This window comes from Alexandromys fortis, unplaced genomic scaffold (assembly GCF_014885135.2).
Source record: "Alexandromys fortis isolate MF-2015 unplaced genomic scaffold, M_Fortis_MF-2015_v1.1 scaffold_40, whole genome shotgun sequence".
NCBI lineage: Eukaryota > Metazoa > Chordata > Mammalia > Rodentia > Cricetidae > Alexandromys > Alexandromys fortis.
Window position 1 is genome coordinate 13,570,575 of NW_026067966.1, and position 25,563 is coordinate 13,596,137.

Below are 25,563 nucleotides of genomic sequence, written 5' to 3' on the forward strand. Positions count from 1 at the left end.
TTTTTTTTTTTTTTTTGGTTTTTCGAGACGGGGTTTCTCTGTAGCTTTGGAGTGTGTCCTGAAACTAGCTCTTTTAGACCAAGCAGGCCTCGAACTCACAGAGATCTGCCTGCCTCTTCCTCCCAAGTGCAGGGATTAAAGGCGTGTGCCACCACTGCCATTTAAAAATGTGTCTTATACATTTTTCAAAATCCAATTTGCACTACGGTGATCATGGAAAGTTGATAGAGGACAAATATCGCCCCCTTTACAGGTGAAAGAAACTGAGCTGTTGACGAACTGATGACAGATGACAGGACCACAGCACAGAGAGCGGAGCCACACCAGAATCACCAGCTGGCTCCTGGACGGTATCACACCCACCTAATCACAAGCCTCAATCATGACAGAGCAAAGACACTACACAAGAAAAAAGTCACACCTTCCTTCTAACTTACAGAATAAAATCAACTCCAAACTATAACAAGTTACAAATCCACAAAGCCTCTTGACAAGGACAACCTGATAAATGCAATTGCAATATAAAAGATCATTAAAATTTTCTAAGACAAAAGAATGAAGTTAGACTTCATTTTATAACTAGCCATGAATTTAGGCTAGGATTTTGTCACAATTTAAAACTCACTACAAGAATAACTTCCAAACAACCACTTTTAAAGTATAAAGATGTGCTTACCAAAGAAGGGGGGGGAGTCGGACAGACGGACGGATGAACACACAAACGAATAACTCTCCCTACTAATTTACACAGATTTTTTTCTTAAACACAATAGTACATGACATGGTTTTCTATGATCTATTACTGTATTACTCACCCAAGTGTCCCTTTTCCTGACATGGGGGGACTTGGGGGCTTCTGAGTAGGAGGTGTTGTACGTGGCAGCCCACCCATCTTCATATTCTGTGTGCTCACCTAACAAATGTTGAAGGAAACACCACTTAATTTCCATGCAGTAAAACAAAGTGGCATTTGGAAAATAAGAAGGGGAAGGTTAAATTAAAAAACAAAAACAAACAAAAAACAAGAGGCCATGCACTTCATATGCAATTTCTACTCTACTAGTCTGTAGTTGTACTCAAAGGACTCTTCCTAAAAGGATTTTCAAATTATTTCAAACTTGTATGTGAAGAATTTATTTGCCATTAGGTTATCACACCAACAGATCACTGGTTACACTATTGGATATTACACTCAGCTATAATCACAAAATATAGTTCTAAAAACTTTAGTGGTAACAAAAAATAACTCAAGTAAAAACAATTTATTTTAAATTTAAATCAATTCTTCATTTGGGGGACTGTTTCCCTTATATAGCAAGTATATCATAAAGCATGTTTCTCAACTAAAAAATAAGTAATATGCATATGTTCAGTTGTATGATGTACAAAGAAAAGTTCAGCTCTTCAAACTTGTGAAATACTCTCACAATTCAGATTTAATGTTCTCCTTACAAGGAAAATACCTACCTGAACGCTGCTAGAAGTTCAAGGCCATGTTAGGGCTGAGGTAACCCATCACGGACAATACAAAAGCCACCATCATTTGTGACTTCTAGTGGGAATTAAACCCACACAGGCCCAAAGTAGAGGCTAATTGCGGAATGAAACAGTGTAACATAGTCTCAAGTCAGAGATGGACCATGACTGCATTCATAATTCTATTCCCAACTGAAATTCCAAATACAGGAAAGATGGGCAACCCTGGGAATAATCACGCCATATGCCAGCACTCACAAAACCCTAAACATCCAGCTATCTTATAAGGAGTCAGGAAGGAATACAGTGCAATGCAACCTCACACTGTCTCAGACTACTAATAGATTAACAAAGTAAACTCACACATGCTCTCTTTAAGTCCCTATTATCTTGAATTGCTACCTTCAAAACACATTTAAGGAATCTCAAGTTCCTCATTATACTGTCTTCAGAATTAAATTTATACTTACAACATAAAAGGATAAAATATTATACCACTGAAGTTGGAAAAGACAACTTTAATTTTAAAATATATATTTATAAATAAATATTTTTATATAAAGATATAATATATATATATGGCAGATTCTAATTATGAAGCCCTAGCTGACCTATGGAGATCAGGCTGGCCTTGCATTCACAGAGATCAGCCTGTCTCTGCCTCCCAAGTGTTGGGATTAAGGATGTATACCACCAAATCTGACCAATTTTAAATTTTATGAAAATGAATCTTACTCATATCAGAGTACTGAGGCTGTCAAAATTAACTATGAGTAGGGTAGATATTTTTAAGTTCTAAAATAATAATTATTACTTATCCAAATAAGCAAGAAATAATATATCAAGCAATAAATTCTTCAAATGAATAGCCCAGTGAACAAGTTGTGTGTGATGTTGAAACAGTATTTAATGACAAATGGTGCCTTTGAAATGTTATTATTTTAAAGTAAAGTATTAGCAGTAAATACGAATCATCAAACAAACAAATGACCCTGTCATCGCCTTCTTTAATAAGCAGAGGGTTGTGAATTTATCTTTAAAATGTCAGAAGACACTTCCAAAAAGTCAATTCACATTTGAAGAAAATTTTATAAGTAATCTGACAAATAACCTCTTTAACTTTTAAAAACAGCAAGTTTTAATTTATGATACCACAAGATTTAAGTTGTAACTAAAGTCCTTTAAGCTCAACCTTAAACAACATAAAACCCAAAGTTACTATAAGTGATGAGGGAGAAGTGAACCAAACACTAAACTACAATTCAGTTTGCTAGAAACAGGAAGGAAAAGGAGCGAGAACAGAAAAAGAATAAAAGAGAATTTTATTCTATATATGGGATAGCTAAGATACTTGAAGATAACCTTCCAACTATAATTTGGTTTTGGTTTCAATATGCAAAGTGCTTTTATTTAAATTGCAGTACCTTCTCTAAGTCTTCAAATCTACCCTAATAATAAAAGCAAAATAAAATTTTAGTTAAAATTTGGTGGGCATATATAAACAAGAAATGAATACATTTTAAAATCTATAAAATCCTGAAATGATTGTTATTCGTTTGGTTAATGAGTTGGATGAGCGACAAATCACTTAAGAACCTAGGTCCCTGTAATGTCCAAACCACCATGTTTTATTCATCACTGACACTGTACTACCATCTTATTAAGCTAAGTTTACCAGAATTTTCTCAAGGAAATTTTTCTCTGTGCTACATAAAACAACAATAAATATAGAGGATATGAATACAAAAAATTAATAAGAAATGACAAAAACACTTTATTTCTTTATAAAGGCAAATTTAAAACTATAATTGAATATTCATATCTAAAATAATTTGTTCAAAAATTCTTTACTGAATAGGTATCATGATACTAAAAGAAGCTGAGGTATTTTAGAGAACATATTTCCTGACAATTAGCAAAACATCTGACTAAATTACCATGATTGTTGTAGGAAACACGTGCAAGTGTGCTTGCGTGCATGTACATACCATGTCAAAAAGAAAGACAAAACTGCATCCATTTTGTCATAGTACCTCCTCCTGAAATATGTGTGTGCATACACTGCTGCAACCAATTTTTAACAGTAATTCCTCTTGATGTACACATAAATGCATGTGTGCATATGTGAGTGTGCATGTTTATATACACACATCTGCAGGCACATGCATACCACAGAGTCCATGTAAAAGTCAGACAAGAACCTTTGGATATAATTCCTACTGTTTTTCCACCTTGTCTAAAACAGGATCCCTTTGCTGCTGAGTTTACCATCGTACCTGGTGAACAAACTTCTGGAGATCCTGTGTCTCCATCGTATCTCCCTTGTATGGGATCACAGTTGTTTATGCTAACATACTCTATTCACGTACACTTACTTGATGTTCACTCGGCAACAAAACAGCTAACCAAGTTACCTTACAAAATATGCTTCCATCATTAAGTGACAAATGACCACAGGTCCACTGCAAATGGAAAGGGGGTTTCATCCAAGTCTGGCTTGATGAACTGCTGGGTTTAACTGGAGTTACAGAAGCATGAGAGAGGGGCTGCTTACAGAGCATGACAACCACCTCCAGAACCTCCTCTAGAAGTTGTTAAGCACTTGTTTATTCTTGAGGAGGATAAGAACCTGGTGAGCAAACTCCAGGATCTACCCCTTCATCATTCCAAGAGAGGTGTAGTGAGTCTAATCTTGTAAGGTCTTATATGGATAACCGTAACTGCTGAGTCAACGTGGCAATGGATATCTCCAGAGTTACACAATAGAATGTTTCATAGAGAAAACAGAGCTGACTGTAAACAAAGGGGTGGGGGAAAGAGGGAAGGGGAAAGTAAACAAGATCAGATTTGTAATTTTATCACCTGTCTGTAATTTTATCACTTGGAGGTTGAGACAGAAGATAGTAGTTCAAGGCTAGCCAGCCCCAGTTACACAGTAAATTCAAAGTCAGTTTGGAATAACATGAGACCCTAACAAGAAAGGATCTGGAGATGGGGGACATAGAATCAGTAGTTAAGTTCATACTTAGTATGCTCAAAGCCCTGGGTTTGGTCACCTGTCTTTTTTTTTTTTTTTAAGAAAAATACATTTAAATACAGAGAGAAAAAAAAGAGGGCTATGAACAATTTTATCTATATATATATATGGATTAGAGGAAGAGGAAAAACAGGCAAAGCCCATACTTTCCTGTCTAGCATTATCCTTTGCTGTAGTACCATGTAGTATAATTATTAACTATAGTAGTGAAATCCTTAGAGATTCTAGTATGAAATGATTTGGTTCAAAGAGGAAAAACATTGAGGCATCTTACTGGGATCTTTCTAGTATGCCTTCATGGAACGGATCTCTTACATGAAAACAGATATTCAGGAGCCTAGGCAGTTTCGTGGATGCTGACCTTACTAGACCTGGATGGAGGTGGGTGGTCCTTGGACTTCCCACAGGGCAGAGAACCCTGAATGCTATTTGGGCTGACAAGGGAGGGGGACTTGATTGGGGGAGGGGGAGGGAAAGGGGAGGCGGCGGTGGGGAAGAGACAGAAATCTTTAATAAATAAATAAATAAATTTAAAAAAAAGAAAGAAAAAAAAAGAAAACAGATATTCAAGGTGAAGAGAGAAACACAGCCCAACCTAGAGAAAAAGCATGGAAAGCGGCTTCCACAAGGCTAAGCATCAAGACAAGAGGTCGGCCTATTTCTGTGTCTTTCTTCAGGTACACTACTTCTGGGCACTGCTATCACTTTGTAGGTGAACAGACCAAAACCCAAAATTTGAATACTGCCTACTTTTTTTAGTCTATTTCACTGTAATTTAGCCATCTGAAACAGAAGGAACCTCCCCACAATTTCATATCCCTAGGTTACCAACACGGGACTGCTTAGAGCCTGTTCTCCAGTGTAACTTTATTTTTCTCCTGTCAGATCTACCTGCCGTGACCAGGCAAATTTTTTTTTTTTTTATTGAGAATAAGAAAAAAAGTTTCCGCCTCCTCCCAGCCTCCCATTTCCCTCCCCCTCCCCCCTCTCCTCCCCCTCCCCCCACTCCTCTCCCCCTCCCTCTCCTATCCAAAGAGCAGTCATGGTTCCCTGTCCTGTGGAAAGTCCCAGGTCCTCCCCCCTCCCTCCATGTCTAGGAAGGTGAACATCCAAACTGGCTAGGCTCCCACCAAGCCAGAACATGAAGTAGGATCAAAACCCCTTGCCATTGACCTTGGCTTCTCATCAGTCCTCATTGTTCGCCATGATCAGAGTCCGGTTTTATCCCATGCTGTTCCAGTCACAGTCCAGCTGGCTTTGGTGAGCTCCCAATAGATCAGCCCCGACCAGGCAAATTTTTATGGCCATGGTTAATTCTAGGTAGTACAGTCATCCTGTCCCTTGCTTATGACTAACTACACTCAAAGTACGGCAAACTACAGAGTGACAACAAAAACATATTTGAAAAGAAATCACAAAATTTGGGTAATAAAAAAATGCATGATAAATTTGATGAAAATCATTTTAGTGACACTGTATTTGATAGGCTTCTTGAGTATAGTTGAAATGCTTTTCTCATGGATCCTTCAAAACACTAAACTATAACACAAGTCACAACAGGAAACAATACTTTGCTTTGTTTGGGTGTGGATTGATTGATTGATTGATTGATTTGTTTGTTTGTTTTACTTTGGCTGGTTGGTTGATTGGTTGGTTGGTTGGTTGGTTGGTTGGGGCCTTCTACTTGCTAGGCAAGTGTTCTAGCACTGAGAAATACCTTCCAAACCCTATCTCTAATTCTTAATTTGTATTTTTTAAACATTATCATGAACTTTGGATGTTGTGCATACAAATAATATTCACCTTTAAAAAGACTTGAGTTTATATTGAAATATATTTTATACAACCATTGTAAAGGACTTTTTGTAAAATGTACTGCAACTTAAAAAAGCATATGATGATATATTTTTGCTTTATAATTTTTTGTATTATACCATATAATTATATAATCAAGCTACCATTTATAGAATAAAAGGCTATTACACAGGGGAGGGTTAAATACAGCATATTAGTTGGCCCTCCAATCAGTAACAAAATTTCCACATTTATAAAGACCCAGATAATTATATCTCATAATACTTTACTACAGAATAACATATTTCAATTTTATGAAAGTACCCATTTATTCAGAAAATACTTACTAATTACCTATTGTGTGTTCAGTACTGTTCGAGACACAAAGAACAGGGCAATGAACAAAACAGACAACAATACCTACCCTCAGGGAACATGAACACACACAACAAAGTTGCTAGACCAAAATAAAGAGAACTAATTTGTTGACTTTAAAAGGCCAAATGAAAAATATCTTTTTACTCCCCATATGTAATATTCTACATAAGAACACAGAATGGAAATACAGCCCTGGAATCTCTTACCTTAAATCTAAGCAACCACTTAATGCATTAATGGAGCAAATAAAAGAGGTAAGGAAAAAAAGCATTGAAAGGTTAGTTGGAACTTCAAGATGTGAAGACAAAAAGAAAAAGAAAACAAAGAAAAACAAGTTAAGCAATCAGCATTAACAAAATAATGTTTCAGTAGGTCATAGAAAGAGTGGTTAAAGCAGAATGTCATGAACAGGAGTTTCATTGATGACAGTAAGACACTATTTTATTCAAAACTTTAATTCCTTTAAAGAGTTCTTCAAATTAATGACCACTAAATACTAAAGTACAAACAACAGAGGCTATAATCCTAAAAGAAAAATACTTTATTTCACAGATTAGATAAGAATCACATGACGGAATCATCTTTTATTATATAAATAGCACTAATTTTATATTACAAGTACCTCTGGCATCAGATTCTGGTAGCAGTCTGTAACATTCTATTAAGTAGCTATTAGTCTTCAACAAACTTTCCCCAAGTTAAATAAATTACAGTTTTAATTAACCATTTAGTTATATATCCTATTTTAATATGCTTTAATTAGCCATTAAAATATATGTATGAATCAACTATAAAATTAAATATCAAATTCCAGATAATTGTGCTTGTGCTTAACTCTGAATAAGCAGGGTGTGCAAGTACACACCTTTAATCCCAGCACTCGGGAGGCAGAGGCAGGCTGACCACTGTGAGTTCAAGGCCAGACAGAGCTTAAACTGGGGGGGCTGGCGGGGAAGAAAAGGAAAAAGGAGAGAAATAGAATGACAGGAATGAAGAAAGGAAGGAAGGAAGGAAGGAAGAGAGGCTGGACGACAGTGACTCCTTTAATCCCAGCACTCGGGAGGCAGGGCAGGCAGATCTCTGAATTCAAGGCCAATCTGGTCTACAGAGCAAGTTCCAGGACAGTCTCAAAAGCTACACAGAGAAACCCTGTCTCCAAAAAAAAAAAAAAAATCAAAAAAACAAAAAACTGAAATAAAAGTTGTTAGATAAATTAATTTATATTTTATGTGTATATTTTATGTGTACAAAGATAAACATTAAATTTGAATTTACTGATTTCTGGCCAAAATGGTGGTATATGTTTTATACAAATAGATTTATAACAGAAAATAAAATATACACGAACTATACAGCTTCAAGATAGACATATGTGTATATTTATTTGAAGTCACACTTGTGCTTTTCTACTCACTACTGAAATATAAACTGTAAATAATGTGCTCAGCCGCAGCTCTAACTTGTCTCCAGGAAGTACACTTTTACCCAGCTGTGGTGTTAGGGGTCTAGTGCTAGTGCTAGAACACAGCTTTGTGTATGAAAAACTTATAATCTCCTGCTAGGCCACATCCCAATACGCCATAATTTTGATCATGGTACTTCATATACGTACTAGAACTCAATTATCTTTAAAAGATGGCCAAAATAAATAATGTTACAAATTTAAAAGCATTGGAAATAAACAATAATTTGTAACTTTTATCTACAATACTATTCCTATCCAAAAGGTTGAAATAAAATTATCCTAGGAAAGAAATAAAGCAAGTTCATGTTTAATAACATGCTGTTCTGAAAACTAATAGCAAAAGTATGCTGATAAATTTTTGATATAAGAAAAACATTTTAGTAATATGCTGGATGGTTGTTTTTGCCATATTAAATCATTAAAAGAATAACACAACTATATCGTACTTTATCTGATCTATGGAAGTTACCACCATAACTAAACAAATCTCACTGAAAGATGACTGTTTCTGAAAACACACTAGAAATCCTTAAGGACACAATAGTTAACAGTAGTAAGCAAAAAGCAATCTTCACAACTGTGTCAAGATTTGTTTCTTTAGGAAATCAAACAAACTTTAATTTTCTAGGGTTCCACTACAGACTGCTACTTTTGAAAGCTTGTAAAAACTACACCTACCTTTACCCCATGTCCAATGTCATCTAGAATTGTATAGTCAATAGGTTTTCGAATATAACGAACTGGTCGCTCAAGGTTAGCTGGTGCAATAATCTTATGGGTTCTTGAAGTATTTTTATTGGTAGTCAAAATACCAATTTCTCTTCTTGCAACTTTCTCTTTATGAATATCAACTGTCTGCAAAAGAAAAGATAATACAAAGACAGCTCTGGTATCCAATAAATAATAAACACCTGGAGATTTAACATTCTTTCATATACATTTCATAAACTATCTGCTCTATAGACTACCGTCTTTATTCATTTTAACCTAATGCAAGGGTTGCCAAAGCATACCCTCAGGCCTAATCTGGGCAACCACCTGATTTTTATAGGCCACACGATAAAAGCAGAACTTAAAATGTGCATGTGTACAAGTGTGCAGGCTTGCAAACGCACACATATAGGCACTTAAGGGTGTATGTTCACTTGAGGGGTTGTATATGTGCATGCTCGTACAAGTGGAGACCAGAAGTCAACCCACTGAGAAACAGGTTTTGCTAATTTGTCTAAACTGGCTGGCCAACAAGTCCCAGGCATTATGTCTGTTTCTGCCTCCCTGCACTGCAATTACAAGTGCACATCACACTCATCTCTTTATATAGGCTCACCTTAACCCCAGCACTTAGAAGGCAGAGGCAGGTGAATCTGAGTTTGAGTCCAGCCTGGTCTACAAAGAGAATACCAGGACAGACAGCACTACACAGAGGAACCCTGTCTCAAAAAAAAACAAAACAAAACACATGATCAAAGGCTAGAGTCAGGGATACAAAACTTCACTATGAGGCCCTGATTCAATTCCCAGTATCCAACCCCCCCCCCACACACACACAAAAATCAATTTGACAGAAAAGTTTGTTTGCTTCAGCAAGTTGTTTATAACACAATGCTGACCAAATATTTCATTAACATTTATCAAGTGCTCACAGAAACATTATTTTGTACAAATGATATATACTTTTACATATAGTCTTGTATTATTTGCTAACAAAGAATAAAATTCTCAGGAAATTTAAACATTAATGTAGCATTTTACATAAGAAGCTGTGATTTTGTAACCTATAAGCAACAAGTATTTTTAATATAATAACAATGAGCTGGAAGTGGTGGCACAAGCCTTGAATTCAGGACTGGAAGAGGCAGGTAGATCTCTAAACTGGAAGCCAGCCTGGTCTACAAGAAGTTCCAGGACAGGTCGGGGGTGGTGGCGCACACCTTTAATCCCAAAACTCGGGAGGCAGAGGCAGGCGGATCTCTGTGAGTTGGAGGCCAGCATGGTCTACAAGAGCTAGTTCCAGGACAGGAACCAAAAAGCTATGGAGAAACCCTGTCTCGAAAATCAAAAAAAAAAAAAGTTCCAGGACAGCCAAGGCTGTTACAAAGAGAAACCCTGTCTCAAAAAAAGAATGTAAGTACTGTTTACTGTTTCTTTAATCATATTTGCTATTATGTGTGATGGGTAGACACAAACTACAACACTTCCCACTCTGAAAACAAGCAAAACTGTCTAATGTTGCCAAATATCTTATGAGAGTAAACCTGCACACATCAAAAACCAAAGGTCTAGAACTTCTGATTCAAACAATTGTGACTACCTATGCTGGCTGGATTTTTCTTCAACTTGATGAAAGCTAAAGTCAACCGAGAGAAGGTAACCCCAATTGAGAAAGTCTTTAGGACATTTTCTTAATTAGTGATTGATGTAAGAAATCCCAGTCTATTGTGGGTGGTGCCATGCCTGGATTGGTAGTCCTGGGTACAATGATCACTGAGGTTTTCAGCAATCACCTACAAAGCCTATAATCCCTGCACTTAGGTTGGAGACAAGAAGATCAAAAGTTCAAGGTCAGCCTTCACTATATGCTGATATCAAAGCCAACTCCATTACATATAAGATGCTACCCTTATTTTTATAAGCCCTAAAATGCAACAAACAGCAACAAAAGTAATAACACCAACCCATACTTATCATCTAACCTTAACGGCTATCAACTTAAAAGGTTTTTAGGGGCTGGAGAGGTGGCTCAGCAGTAAAAAGCACTGCCTATTCTTCAAGAAGACCTGTGATTAATTCCCAGAACCCACCTGGCAGCTCACAACGGTCTATAAATCCAGTTTCAGGAGACTAGATATAATCTTCAGGCCTCTTGGGGACCAAGTTTGCACAAGGTATATAAACATACATACAGACAAAGCATCCATACACATAACACAAAATTTGAATTTAAAAATGTTTTAAAGGATATTTAGTGAAGTGTTTTCCTGGAATGGAAACATGCTTTCCTGAGATCAAGCGACAAGCTCTCAGTTATCACTTTTGTCTTCTTAATACAACTCTGAACCTTTGGAAGCACAGGTTCCATAGTAATGTTTACAAAGAAACTGTTTGTAGTTGAAAACATAAAAACTTTATCCTAGAATTCTAAAGTTAACAATTTTACTAAAATAAATTTAGAAAAGGTCTCAGTAAGAGCACTTACCTGTGGCAAGTACATGTTCAGCCAGTGAGCAAAACCAATGCAGTAGAGAGCTCTTAACAGTACGGCTACTGCTACAGATCCTGTGGACTATCACCACAATTGGGGAGGACTTCAATATCTACTCTCTCACAGATGCTTACTAATTAGTTTTTACCATTTCCATTACTGCTAAGTTGGTGTTGCATGCTGCTGGTGTCCCCACCGAATACATCGACACACTACCAAAACTAGCTTCACTTTCCTTTAAAGTAACCATCCTGACTCCTAAAGCTCCTTTATCCTGAGTCCCAGCCCCACATCTCCTTCCTGAATCCAAGAAACATGCTCGGAACCCAGCTCTGACAGGAAGGCACTATATAAAATATTTTGGTTTAGTCAGGCACATAATTAAAAATAAAATGAAGCCAGGCAGTGGTGGCATACACCTTTAATCCCAGTATTTAAGAGACAGAGACAGGCAGATCTCTGTGAGTTCCGAGGCCAACCTGATCTACAGCGTGAGTTTCACGACAGCCATAGTTATTACAAAAAAAAGAAGTCTCAAAAAAAAATTACTTTCATCCACATATTGTTGTTTTCAACTACCACTGATAATTTAGAATAAACCCTTAATGAATAGCTACCTCAGTTAGCTGCCCATCAGTGCAGGAAAATAGCTGCCCATCAGTTACAGTTGATTAGCTAAATTTAGTGTTTTTAAAAATATATTTCAACTAAGAATTTAATTACTCAAATTACAAATATGCTCCAAACTAACATCTTCCATAAATCATCTATCTGAAAAGCTAACAGGGTGCCAGTGAAATGACTTAGCTGTTGTGAGATATTTTGATCACACTCAAGACTGTCAATAAAGTTTATCTTTGAATCAGAGGGCAGAGCTACTAAGCAGACCAAAATTAGCCATAGAGGTTTGGAGAACCAAAGACAGAGAGAGACACACAAGAAGTAGTAGGATGGGGCTCAGAAAGATTCTCACCCCCTTCTGGATGAAGGAAGGACAGAGATAGGAGGTCACTGGTCACTTCTCCACAGCTTCTCTGATCACTCAGATTCTTACCCCAATATTTGGCTCCCAAGTTTTTACTGATAAAGAATAATTAGATAAATACTTCATCTAGCATCCAACACGGGGCACAAGATCATGATGTAGCAGCTCACTGCTGGCTTTGTGTCACCAGAATCACCAATAAGGCTAGCTTTCCCTTCCTCCTCCAAGCCCTTTGCTAAAGCTGGGATTTTCCCATTGCAGCCTCTCTACAGCAGACTCCAGCTGCCTCCTTCCCCCTGCCCCAAACACCACAGGTGGCTAGGTCCCAAATCCCACCAGAGTTAGCCCCTCACTGTCATTCAGGTGGCCCTATGTATGCCCTTGCTTCTCTCATGCAGGCTTCTTCCACACATCCCCATGTCCGCTTTACAGGCCATTGGCTCCCTCTCCCCGTGGGCTGCAGGCTTCTCCTGGTTCCCCAACAGATGGTTTAAAATGACAAAGTTAAATGAAGGGATGTTAGCCTCAGGGGACATCCTGCAGGCAATCATTCCATGTCAGTGTTGGGGAAACTTTCCACAAAGCAATTAAAAGGCGTAATGAATGCTCATTGTGAGAAACCACACTGCTCTGGAAGAAAGACAGCTTCAGCAGATTAAAAAAAAAAAATTTCAGAAAGACCATAAAACAAGTATTTTTGCAAACTCCTATAAATTGCAAAGACCAAAGCTAAAAATACAAATAAATGGCATTGTGACTGAAGGTTTATTAGACCCAGGCACAGATCTAACAATAAGTTCACCAAAATTTTGGTATCCAGATTGGCCTCTTCAAGTGGTAAATATTCAGCTTCTAGGGATTGGAACTTTATCTTGGGGCAAGATGGTTTGAGTCTATACAGCCACAAGACAGATAGGAAAATTAAATCCATATATGGCCAACATAGTAATAAATATGGGGTCATGATTTGTTACAACAATGGAAAACCTAGATTAACATTCCTCCAATGTCAGAAACAAATCATAAAAAATGCTTCTGAGAGAAATATTAAAAGATATTATCAAGAATAGTCCCCAACCATTCTTGTACATAAACAAGACACAGCAGCTATTGATCTTTCAAAGGTACCAACAGCCCTTCCTTTAAAATGGCTAACTGACAAACTTGTGTGGGTGGAACAATGGCCTTTGATATCAGAAAAATACAGGCATTAGAACAGCTGATACAGAAACAGCTAAATGTTCAACATATTAAAGAATCAATCAGCCCTTAGAATTCTTCTATAGTTGTCATTAAAAAGAAATCTGGAATATAGAGATTAGTAACAGATCCAAGAGCTATTAATAAGGTAATCCAACCAATGGGCTCTTTATAGCTTCAAATTCCCTTGTTTTCATTATTACCTAAAGGATGGGCTATTATAGAAAGAATCTGTATTGATTCTGAAAGGAAAATTAAGACTTCATCAATTAGCAGGAATAGACCAAGCAGAAATTGTGGTGCCTTTAACTAATTACCTCATTATGGACAGAAAATGAATACTGGTGAAGAGCTTGCAGTAATTTTTTTTTTGCAAGAGTTTAGCAACAAATATTCCAAAAGAAAGAGAACTAATTGGATCCTTCCTCACAGCAAACACCAATTCTACACAGCAAACACCAATTCTACATAGCAAACACCAATTCTAAAGACTTAAAAGACTTCTTTTTTACTATACCTTCACAAGAACAGGACAGAGAAAAATTTGGCCTCATAGAGCCTACGTATAATTCCCAGCCTGCTATCAGTGGAAAGTTCTTCCATAAGGGATGTTAAACAGAATTACCTTATGTCATTATTTGTACAACAGCTGTTGTAAATAATTCATAAACAGTTTCCTCAACCTAAAATTTATCATTATATGTGTAATATCTTACTAGTTAATTCAGACTCAGATACCTTAGAAAAAATGTTTGAAGAGGTAAAGAAAATTTTGCCTTGTTGGGGATTACAAATTGCTCCTGAAAAAATACAAAGAGGAGAGTCTATTAATTACCTAAGATATAAAATAGGTTTACAAATTCAATCAGAGAAAGTACAAATCAGGAGAGATCAAATACAAACTCTTAAAGACTTTCAAAAAATGCTGGGAGATAGTAACTGGCTATGGCCCAAAATTAGATTGACAACTCAAAAACTAAGCAATTTATTTTAACCATTACAAAGTGATAAGGATTTACTTAGTCGAACAAAATTATAAGCTAAGAATGATAGAGAATTGACTTTGGTAGAAAAGAAATTACAAGATACACATGTGGATTGTTTATATCTAGAGCTTGATTGTATTCTGGTTATTTTACCTTCTATGTATTCTCCCACAGGAATTCTCACGCACAGAGAAGATAATATTTTAAAATGGACATTTCTGCCACACAAACAGTGCAAAAAAAAACTTAAAGACCTATTTAGAAATAATCTGTATTGATTCTGAAAGGGAAATTAAGACTTCATCAATTAGCAGGAATAGACCAAGCAGAAATTGTGGTGCCTTTAACTAATTACCTCATTATGGACAGAAAATGAATACTGGTGAAGAGCTTGCAGTAATTTTTTTTTGCAAGAGATTAGCAACAAATATTCCAAAAGAAAGAGAACTAATTGGATCCTTCCTCACAACAAACACCAATTCTACACAGCAAACACCAATTCTACATAGCAAACACCAATTCTAAAGCCCCTACATTCTATGCTGATGCAAATAAATCAGAAAAGGCAAGCTGTAAGTCAGGAAATCTAAGTAAAGTAGCTCAAAGCCCTAGGATTCTGTTCAAAAGTCAGAATTATATGCTATTCTCATGGTATTATTAGATTTTTGCAAACCTCTTAATATAGTTACTGACTCAATATTCAGAGTTATTTTACATATTGAAACAATAGAACTCATTCCAAATGATTCAGAATTAACTTTGTGATTTATTCAATTACAAGAAATAATCAGAAATAGAAATCATCCCTTGTATCTAACACATATCAGATCCCAAATAGGTCTACCAGGGCCTCTAGCACAAAGTAATGATGAAATTGACCAGCTATTGATGGGAAATATGCTAGAAGCCTAAGCAGACAAACACCACCCAAATATCACCCCTTGACTACAAAATGCTAAGGACAACTTCAAAGTAGTTAGCCAAGATGGTCCAGCCTCATAGACTACTCCAGCCAGGACTTCAGAGAAGCCCCGCACCTTCCCATCACACCAAGACTGAGCAGCAGCTAATTTTCCAGGACTTGATTAATAAAAATCCAGCGACAGATACTGCAGTTCAACCTGAAAGTCAGAAAAGCAAAAACCGCCAGCCACTGGCTCTTAGCTCTCCCTCAGTCTGCAATGGCAATCCTGCCTCCAGGAATCTCAGAATCAGACTGTGGTCCACCTGCTGACAGTGTGTTGTCCAAACTGGACAAGCAGAACACAAAAGAAAGCAACCGACAAACTTTGCCAAGACAAGGAAGAACAATTCTTCAAAATTCCTGCTTCACAAAAAAAAAAGCCTGTCAGATAGTCTAGGCCTAGGGCCACAGAACACATTTTTATACAGCCCACAAACTAAGAAGGGGTTTAACACTTTTACAAAGTTGTCAAAAAACACAAGGATGTATACACATGCATCCTAAACAATACACCCAGTAAAATCTTACGCCCCCCCAAAAAAGATACACGTGTTTAAAAAAGTAGTACAATAAGATGACTGTGGCCCACAATACCTAAAATATTTACAATTTGTTCCGTTTAAATTTGCCATTACTGTTCTGGAGTAGTTCCTAAGTATCTGCTTTCTAAACATACACACACACAAAAAAACTTTATTTTACCGAAGTTTTCCGAACTAGAGACAATTTGGTGCTAGAATATACATTCAGAATACAGGAGGCCTTTAGGGTCAATTCTTGGCACAAATATATCCTCCCAATCTAAAGATCAAACTGTATTAAACTGGTTGTTTTAAGCATAATTTTAGGAAGCTTTAGGAGCTGCCTGATGGCTCAGTGGCAAAGTGCTTTCTATAAAAAGATAACTGACTTCAGATTCCCAGGACCTTTGTAAACGCCAAGCACAGCAAATACCTGTCTCCTCAGAGCTGGGAGTTTAACGCAGCAATAAAGCTTAGCATGTTCAAGAATCTAAGTTCAATTCCCAACACTACTATGGTAGTTTAAATAGAAATAACCCCACAGTCTCATATTTGAATGCTTATTCATTAAGGAGTAGCAATACTTGACAGGGATTAGGAGGAGTGGCCTTGTTGGAGTAGGTCTGTCCCTGTTGGAGGAAGTGTCACTAGGGCGGACTTTGAGGTTTCAAAAACACTGAAGCCAGGCCCAGAGGTTTCTTTGCCTGCTGCTTATGGATCAAGATACACAATTTTCGCCAGGCAGTGGTGACCCACACCTTCAATCCCAGCACTCAGGGAACACAGGTAGACAGAGCTCTGTGAGTTTGCAGCCACACTGGTTTAGAGAGCAAGTTCAGGACAGGCTCCAAAGCTACACAGAGAAACCCTGTCTCAAAAACCAAAATAACAATCAAACAACAAAAAAAGAATTATCAGTTACTCTCCTCTACCCTGTCTGTCTGCTTGGCAACATGCTTCCTGCCACAGTAACAAGGGACTAAACTATACGCCAGCCCTAATTAAATGCTTTCCTTTGTAAGAGTTGCCATGGTCAGCGGGCGGTGGCGCACGCCTTTAATTCCACCACTTGGGAGGCAGAGAGGCAGGTGGAGCTCTGTGAGTTTGAAGCCAGCCTGCTCCACAAGAGCTAGTTCCAGGACGGGAGGACAGGCTCCAAAGCCACAGAGAAACCTTGTCTCAAAAAACAAAACAACAACAAAAAAAATTGCCTTAGTCATGGTATCTCTTCACACCAACAGAACATGGACTAAGACAGTCACCAAAAAGGGGCTTAAAAAAAACCCTGACAAGAGAAAACTTAAATTAGCCACCAAGCTAACAAGTCTATTTGTAAAGCTGTAAAGACATAAAACCTGTCAGAAAATTTTTTTTTCTAGGAAAAAAAAAGGTAAATTTTCACTTCAGGAGTGATTAAGTTACCTTGGCAACTGAGTTTTAATAAAACCCATCAAATTTACTTTGCTATCAAACTATAAAAGTAATGACATCACAAAAAGAATCATAAAACAATACAATATCAAGTTTTATTATCCAAACAGCACATGCATTAACTTGCATAACAAAGGCAGTCAACAGGCTGTGTGTTGCTCATAGGCAAATAGAAAAGTAACAAGGACTCACTTGTGAAATATGATTGATTGAAGATTCCATCCTCCGTAATTGGGATGCCTGGATATCCAGCATCTGTAGGACATTGTTGGCCAAGGTGTTTATCAGATACGCAACACTTGCTAAGGATTGGGTTGTGTAGGCTTTGGTTTCTTCTAGGGCTCGCTGCTTATCTGATGACTAGAGGAGGAAAAACAATGGTCATTAATTTAAAGACAATTCATTTCTAGCAAACTAACTTATTTGCCTGAAACCTTCTGTTACTGAACCTACACCAAGCCAAAAACATTCTGAAAACCACTGTTATGCAAATGCAAAAATTAAATGATTCAATGAATTTACTAGTATTTTCAAGTTTACTATACATCTTTGTGTAAATACAAAATCCTGTAACGACTACTTTGAGCAATGGCAGCACATACATACACATCTTCCCAACTCCATCATTTAGGCAGCACCGATGTGAATGTATAAATTCTACCTGCTCTACTCTCCGAAAACCTGATTTTCTTTCATTCTCACACATAAAATGTCTGTCTCATAAATAAAATGGCTGTTAATAAAAATGAATGTTGCTGTGGGCAGGATGTCATGTTGTACACCTTTAATCCCAACACTTGAGAGGTAAAAACAGGTGGATCTCTGAATTTAAGGCCAGCCTGGTCTACAAGAGCTATTTCCAGGACAGCTAGGGCTGTTGAACAGAAGAACCGTGTCTCGAAAAACCAAAAAGAAAAAGAAGAAGAAAAATAAAACTACCAAAAAAAATGTATAGAAGAAAACCACACAGTCTACATTATACTCTGATTGGTTTTGGTTTTGTTTATTGAGGATTCCCTATAAAATTTAAGAGTATTCTAGTTCTGTGAAGGATACCATTGGTATTTAACGCACTGAACCTGTAGATTGCTTTAGACAGTGATGATAACATTTTAATAATATTCTTCTAATCCAAGAGCTCACTGGCCAAACTCCAGCCAAAAATGTGAGGTTATTTTCAGTGAGAACACTCTGTCTCAAGTCAGTAAGATAGAAATCAAAAGAAGAAGATACCCAAAATCTTCTACCAGCATCCATACCTGCACATACAGTGCAGGTACCTCTCCAAACTCACGTGAATGCACCACACACATACATATAACACATATGTTCACACAACACACATATACAAGTATACACATACCACACATACACACAAATTTCACATATATAACTGTAGCACGAATGATTAAAAACCCAGAGTCAGATATAGGGGTTAAAGTTGAAGATCTAGAGAAGCAGAGCAGTAAGCCACTAGAGAGATGCTCAGACTGAAGGGGCGATTCTGACTGCCTCGACTGCAGTGTTCTCCACCAGACCTCAGACTCCACACTCCAGTGAGTCCCCGTCTCTCTCCCTTTATATTCCTCTCTCTGCCCAGCCGTACTGCTCCTGTCTCCACCTCCCCAGTGCTGGGGTTAAAGTGTGTGATCCCAAACACTAGGACTAAAGGTGTGTGCCACCACTCCCTGGCCTCTAGTGGTTTAGCAATGCATTCTGATCTTCAGGCAAGATAATTTATTAAAATACAAATAAAATATCACTATAATAAGCATACCAGACATACATACAACACACATATGAAAAGTGAACACATATACATATGCATACACCACACATATCAAAACACATACATAAAATATACAATACAGAATAAACACAACATAGATATGCAAAGTACATACACTACACATATACCAACACACAACACATACATACAGCACAAACATAAAGGACAAAGAACAAAAAAAAATTTTATTTTTAAACTTAAAAAAGTAGCTAGGCATATATGCCTTTAGTCTCAGAATTCAAGAAGCAGAAGCAGGAAGATCTCTTCGAGTTCAAGGCCAGCCTGGTCTCCACAGCTAGTTTCAGGACAGCCAGGGCTAAAGGGAGACCCTGTCTCAACACACACACACACACACACACACACACACACACACACACACAAGGAAGGGAGGGAGGGAGGGAGGGAAGGAAGAGGAAAGAAGGATTATTTGCGTTTGGTGGGTGTGTATTGCTATGGCACACATATGAAAGTCAGAGGACAACTTGTAGCAGTCACTTTTCTTTCCACCATGTAGGTCTCAGGGATAAAGCTTGGGTTATCAAACTTGGGGGCAAGTGCTTTTACCCACTGAGCCATCTCATCAGCCCCTAAAGACAAGTTTCTCTTCTTCCCCAGCTATCACTCCCAAGCACTGAATTTAGAATACTTCATCTCTTAAAATTCTCCCAATCCACATTCCTGCATATATTATTTTGTACACTATAACACGTCAATATATCTGTAACCCATTATCATCTTCCTTTAAAGCAATCTTCCACTTGTGCTGCTAACATCACTCTCTCACCTTGGATACAACTCTGCATTGCCCACTTATCCACTTGCCAAAACTTCCATTCTATCTGGGTTTTTCTTTGGGGGCACACTACCCAGATATTACTCTAGTTATCACTTGCCAGGATTTCTGTACTCATTTCCAGGACAGAACATAAAGTCTTAAGCATGGTTTAAAAGTTTCTGTTGTAGGAATTCCTTCATCCAGAAGCCTTTAAGTTACTACCCCACTTGGGCATGGCCTCTTATACTAAAAATGCCAATGTAGATCGCATGAGCCCTCTCTTCTGGCTGCTAGGTTCCTGTTTCCCTGTTCGTGAAGAGGACTGTGATCTGCGAGCCTACTCCTAAATAAATAACCCTTTATTATACTGAATTCTGAGCTAGTGTACTGGGACTTCTTTTTAACATCCATCTTCCTCTGGAGCCCGCATGGAACCCAACTCCACACTTACCATGTAGACTGGTCTAAAAGGCCCAAAAGGTCTGTTGCCAAAAAGGTTTCCCACCCCTGACTGCCTACTAAGCGATTTTTTTGCAAAACCCCTCCACAGTGGAGCTAAGCATGGTGACTCAGGAATTTGCCAGGCGCACACACACAATCCCGCTCCCCCAAACCACCACTTTCACTGTGACTTGGGCAGCTTCCAGTTTGTGTTCCCAGCTCATGAGCTCTGGGCTCCTTGCTCCTAGTAGAAAATTGATTTAACTGCTTTTATTTGTCAAGCAAAGCATGTTTGTCAGTATTTAACCCATCACCAAGGCGGAAACAACAGCAGCCGGCAAGACTGTTCGTGCAGCCACTGACCACACTGCAGCCCACAGCATCTCTGCGCCATGTGGCTGCAACCGCAATACTTGTCAGACAATAAGATTATTACATCTTCAACAATTTACCACAATTTCATAATAAAGATAACTATTTGATTACTAAATAAATCAATAAACTTGAAAGTTAGTCCAGGAATTTAGTGATCTTTTTATTTATGCCATGGATTGTATTCTGTAAGGCTTATATGGTTTTTCTGATACATCCATTTACTGGATATAGGGACTAAGTTTTCTTTTGCATAGTATATCCTTAAGAGAATGGTGTGAACAGAGCCAAGAATGAGGCACTTTTGGAAATGATACAGTCTTTACAGACTAGTAATGAACAGCTGACAGGATTAATATCACTGAATATCAAGTTACCTGAAAAATTAATACTATTGAAAAGGATAACATTATTTTGACAAACAAAAATCAATCCATGTCAAAGGGTGCTGAGATATTATCTGAAAGAATTCATACTGTTGAATTTGACAATCAAAATCTGGTAAAAACTTATGATAGGCTAGCAGATAGAGTTTCTCTCCAGGATGGCAATCTGCACACTATCCAAAAATAATGTCCAAGGATGAGGTGTTATCAGTGGTGTGGTATACATATTTTAATTTTCCAAAATCTTTAAAGTGGAACACATCCATCTGCCAGATTGCATTCCTTTGAGTACTTTTTGGGTTATTCTCTGCAGATAGCAGTGTTTGGTTATAGAAAGAGCAAGTAGGGCATCTCTTTATAATTTTCTTAGCTTGTTGCCATGTAATAGAAAACTTTTTCTTAAACCTTTGCTATTGACATGATGTTTCTTATAAAATTCTGAGGCACCCAGCATACTTCCAATCAATAATTGATCAATTTCTGCATTACCTTGTGCTAAAGGACATGGTAGACCCATTTGGGATCGGGTGTTGAATATATGGAACAGACCCTATTTCTGATTATTTCTTGAACCTGTATGAATAATGAGGTCAATTTTGTATTATCTGGTATAAATTTAGTGTTTTCAATATGCAAGACAACTCTTTCTGCATAGTGAACCAGTAACTATATTGAGAGGTTATTACCCTTAGTACCATGAGAATAGCATATAATTCTGTCTCTTGGGCAGAATTATAAGGGCTTTGTTCTACCTTACTTAAATCTTCCGATTTGTAACCTGCCTTTCCTGATTTATTTGCATCAGTATAGAATGTTCAGGCTCTAGTTATTGGTGTGTCACATACAGTGTGTGGAAGGATCCAAGTAGTTCTATTTATAAGGTTAATTCTGTCACTTTTGAGATAATCACTATTAATCTCTCCTTAAAAATTAGCACAAACTCTTCGCCAAGGTTCATTGTCTTTCCATAATTTTGAAATTTCATCAGGTTTTCAATGGGCAATTGCTTTAAGCTCAGAAAAGGCTGATTCAGTAACCATGCATATATTAAAAGTTATGGTCATCATGGGTATACCTTCACAAATAAAAACAGATAATGGTCCAGCATATGTCTCTAAGAAAATGAAACAGTTTTTTGCTTCTAATAATATAAAGCATATTACGGGCATACCAAACAATCCTACAGGTCAGTTATAGAAAGACCAAATCGAACTATAAAGGATATGTTAAACAAACAAAAACGGATGATAAATACCACCATAAATAGATTTCATAATGCTTTATTAACCTTGAATTTTCTTAATGCTAATGAGAAAGGTTCAGCAGCAGCAGAGACACACTGCATAATAGAAAAAAACTCATGAATTAAATCAGCCAGTGTATTTCAAGGATGTGTTGACCTCACAATGGAAACCAGGAGATGTGCTACGTTGGAGAAGGAGTTTTACTCTTGTTTCCACAGGAGAAGAAAAGCTATGGCTATCATCAAAATTAATAAAGATTTGTCGTGAAAAAGAGAAATCTCTTGAGAAAGAGAAATGATGGCTCATCCACAGAGGTGACAACCAAACAGGTGGTAAGGAAACCTCGTAACAGTTGGGGCGAGGGTCTGTCCTTGTCTTTGCAGGAAAATACTCATCTTCAAAAAGTCAAGAGACCCTGGACATCTAGACGCCTAAAGAGGAAAAGATAAAGAGGAAATGATCCAGCTAAAATCACCAAGTAAAGAGAATTATGACTTATGAGGACAGGTCATCTGAGGGTAAGAATCACTAAACATAAATATATATATATGTGTGTGTGTATATATATATCTTCACACACGCACATATATATATATATATACATATATATGCTGCCTACTATAATAATAGTCATGACTCATTTAAAAAATCAAAGCTGGCTTTGGAGTTGGACAATGGCTCTGTCCTTTTCTAAATCCAAGCATGCTGCTAAAAGAAAAATTCAGAGTTTCTGTCTCATGTCAGGAGCCATCTGGTATGGGATAAAAGGAAGAAAGAATTTGGGGAAAAGTTTACTTTTCATACCTATTTATGTCTCTATCACGCCTCTCATTGACTATATGTCTGTAGAAATAATGTTTAAGTTTTCCACAACGAACAATGACTTTTTCTGCAGTAATCTTTGAAGTTTCCAGGAAGAAGATGGGGACCCACAACAACTCCAGCTGGCTGATATGACGTCATAATGCTAATAGTGCTACTATAAAATCTGTTTGGGTATCAACTTTTTAAGATGGTTCCTACTTGGTTAGATGATATGGTGCACCTTTTTACAACGTTCTGGCCAAAACGCCAAATAGGAACCTCAGAAAAACCCTACCAAATACTCAGAGACTATCTGCAATTATACCAGACAGTAATTTTGAAACTTAACCATCATTTTACTCTAACAGGATCCCATAGAAGAACATTGCCCCCATGACAGCTAGAAGTAATTCTAGAAGATGATGTCCCCCCTCCCAAAAAAAGTTTGTCCTCAGGGTTAGGGACAACATTTAGGGGTTGATTACAATTAATATAGGGTTGGGAATTGGGGTGGAAATTATGTAGGCTCAAGGATTTCTTTGGAAAAAAGAGAAAATTTTGATGGAATAATAGATTAGTGTGAGTTTATGCACACTAATAACAATAATGAGTAACAGAGTGAATACTTGTGAGCTATTATTTATAGGCAATTTACATTGGTATAGATTTTTGTATATTGATATAAATTCAAATTATATTGAATATGCTCCTATTTCTGTCTACAATATTTGTACACCTGGACAAAGTTATTTTGTCATATTGTATTCTTGTATGTTTCTACCTCTGCTTAAAACATTTTGTATATTGATACAATTTTAGATATATTTATTATATTGAACTATACATTTCAACCTCTGATGGAGACACTTATACACTGTTTACATGTTGAGGTCATTGTCCTCATTTGTTGTACAGTTGTTTAAAGATTGTTTAATAGTCTAATATGAAGTCTTAGTCTTTAAGCTATAAAGGTATTAAGAATTAAAGGTCAATAGTCATCCCTGTTTGTCATACTTCTAATTAGACTAATCAGGTTCTTTAGATACATACAGATTGTATTCTGCATAGATAGGTAATCTTCAACAACTTCAAAGAGCTGTAGAATATGGCATTTAAATAACTTAGGGTTCTGTTGAAGTGAGACACTATTGCTCCTGGCAGCACTGATCTATTTCCAAGAGAATGTTGAGCACCGAAGACACTCCACTTGGAGCTTGTTTTCTTCTTGGCAAAACTGGCCTTTGGGTAAGAAACTGCCTATGCATTGACTGACAAAATGCACGATGTCTGGACGGGACAAGCAGGATACAAGGAAAGGGACTGTCAAACCCTTGCCAAGACAGGGTAAGACAGTTTTGGAAAATTTCCTGCCTCTGAAAATGGTCTGTCAGTTACTCTAGGCCTTATCTAAAGTTGGTTGCTCCAATGTTGCAAATGAGACTTTGAGTGATTGCCCAGGTAGCCAGTTGTCTGTCATTTGTTGCACAGTTTAGATGTTGCTTGACTGCAGTTTCTGCTTACTCAAGTAATATTATTTCCTTTCTCAGGTCTTCAATGGGGTTGAAGACTAGATAGTCATAGTTACTTTCCTCTCAAGACTTGGCCAAATTATTTCTAATACAAGACTTAGATTCCTTAGGACAGGATAATTATTGAAATATTTATCAAGTTTCTTGCTTGATATTGTTATGCTGGTTGTAATTCTAACTTTTATATTTAATATTTGTTCTTATTGTGAATAGTTTTGAACTGTCTTATTTAAACAAAAGGGGGAGGTGCTGTAGGAACTCCTCCAGCCAGTAGCCTTTAAAATACCAGCCCACTTGGGCGTGGCTTCTTATATTATAAATGCTAATATGAATCACGTGTGCTTTCTCTTCTGACTGCTGGATTAGGTTTCCTGTTTCCCAAATAGTACCAGAGGACTGTGATCTGTAAATCTATCCCTAAATAAATAACCCTTTATCATACTCAATTCTGAACTAGTGTGGGATCTCTTTTGAATGTCCATCATCAAGATTTATCTTTCCAAACCACCTAAAACCTCCATAATCTTCCTGTAGCCCACTTATATATAAACAGACTCCTCTACTCACCATTTACAGTCTGCCCCAATAGGCATACATTTACTTCTCATTTAACCTGTCTGTGTCTTCATTTATGGAAAAGTAAGTTTCATGATTCTCAGGATATGGATCATAGCTTCCTACCTTTGTCTTTTTCTTCACCTGTAGTTTTTGCAACATTCTGAAATGCCTGAATTTCAGGGAAATTTTTCCTAACAGTTATATATATCTATATATATATATCACA

General features: G+C 37.2%; 1 protein-coding gene across 11 annotated transcripts in view; it reads right to left on the minus strand.

Moving 5' to 3' along the window:
- Positions 1 to 25,563, minus strand: part of Abi2 (abl interactor 2) — an 81,839-nt gene that overhangs the window by 37,187 nt on the left and 19,089 nt on the right. For 6 of the 11 annotated variants that reach the window (XM_050154229.1, XM_050154231.1, XM_050154228.1 and 3 more), the window contains exons 2-4: positions 17,632 to 17,799; positions 8,829 to 9,005; positions 816 to 913 (exon numbers count right to left, since the gene is read on the minus strand). In XM_050154229.1, coding sequence (XP_050010186.1) covers positions 816 to 913; positions 8,829 to 9,005; positions 17,632 to 17,799 — 443 coding nt within the window. The remainder of the gene's footprint in view (positions 1 to 815; positions 914 to 8,828; positions 9,006 to 17,631; positions 17,800 to 25,563) is intronic. The other 5 variants (XM_050154235.1, XM_050154236.1, XM_050154233.1 and 2 more) reach the window with 1 other exon arrangement.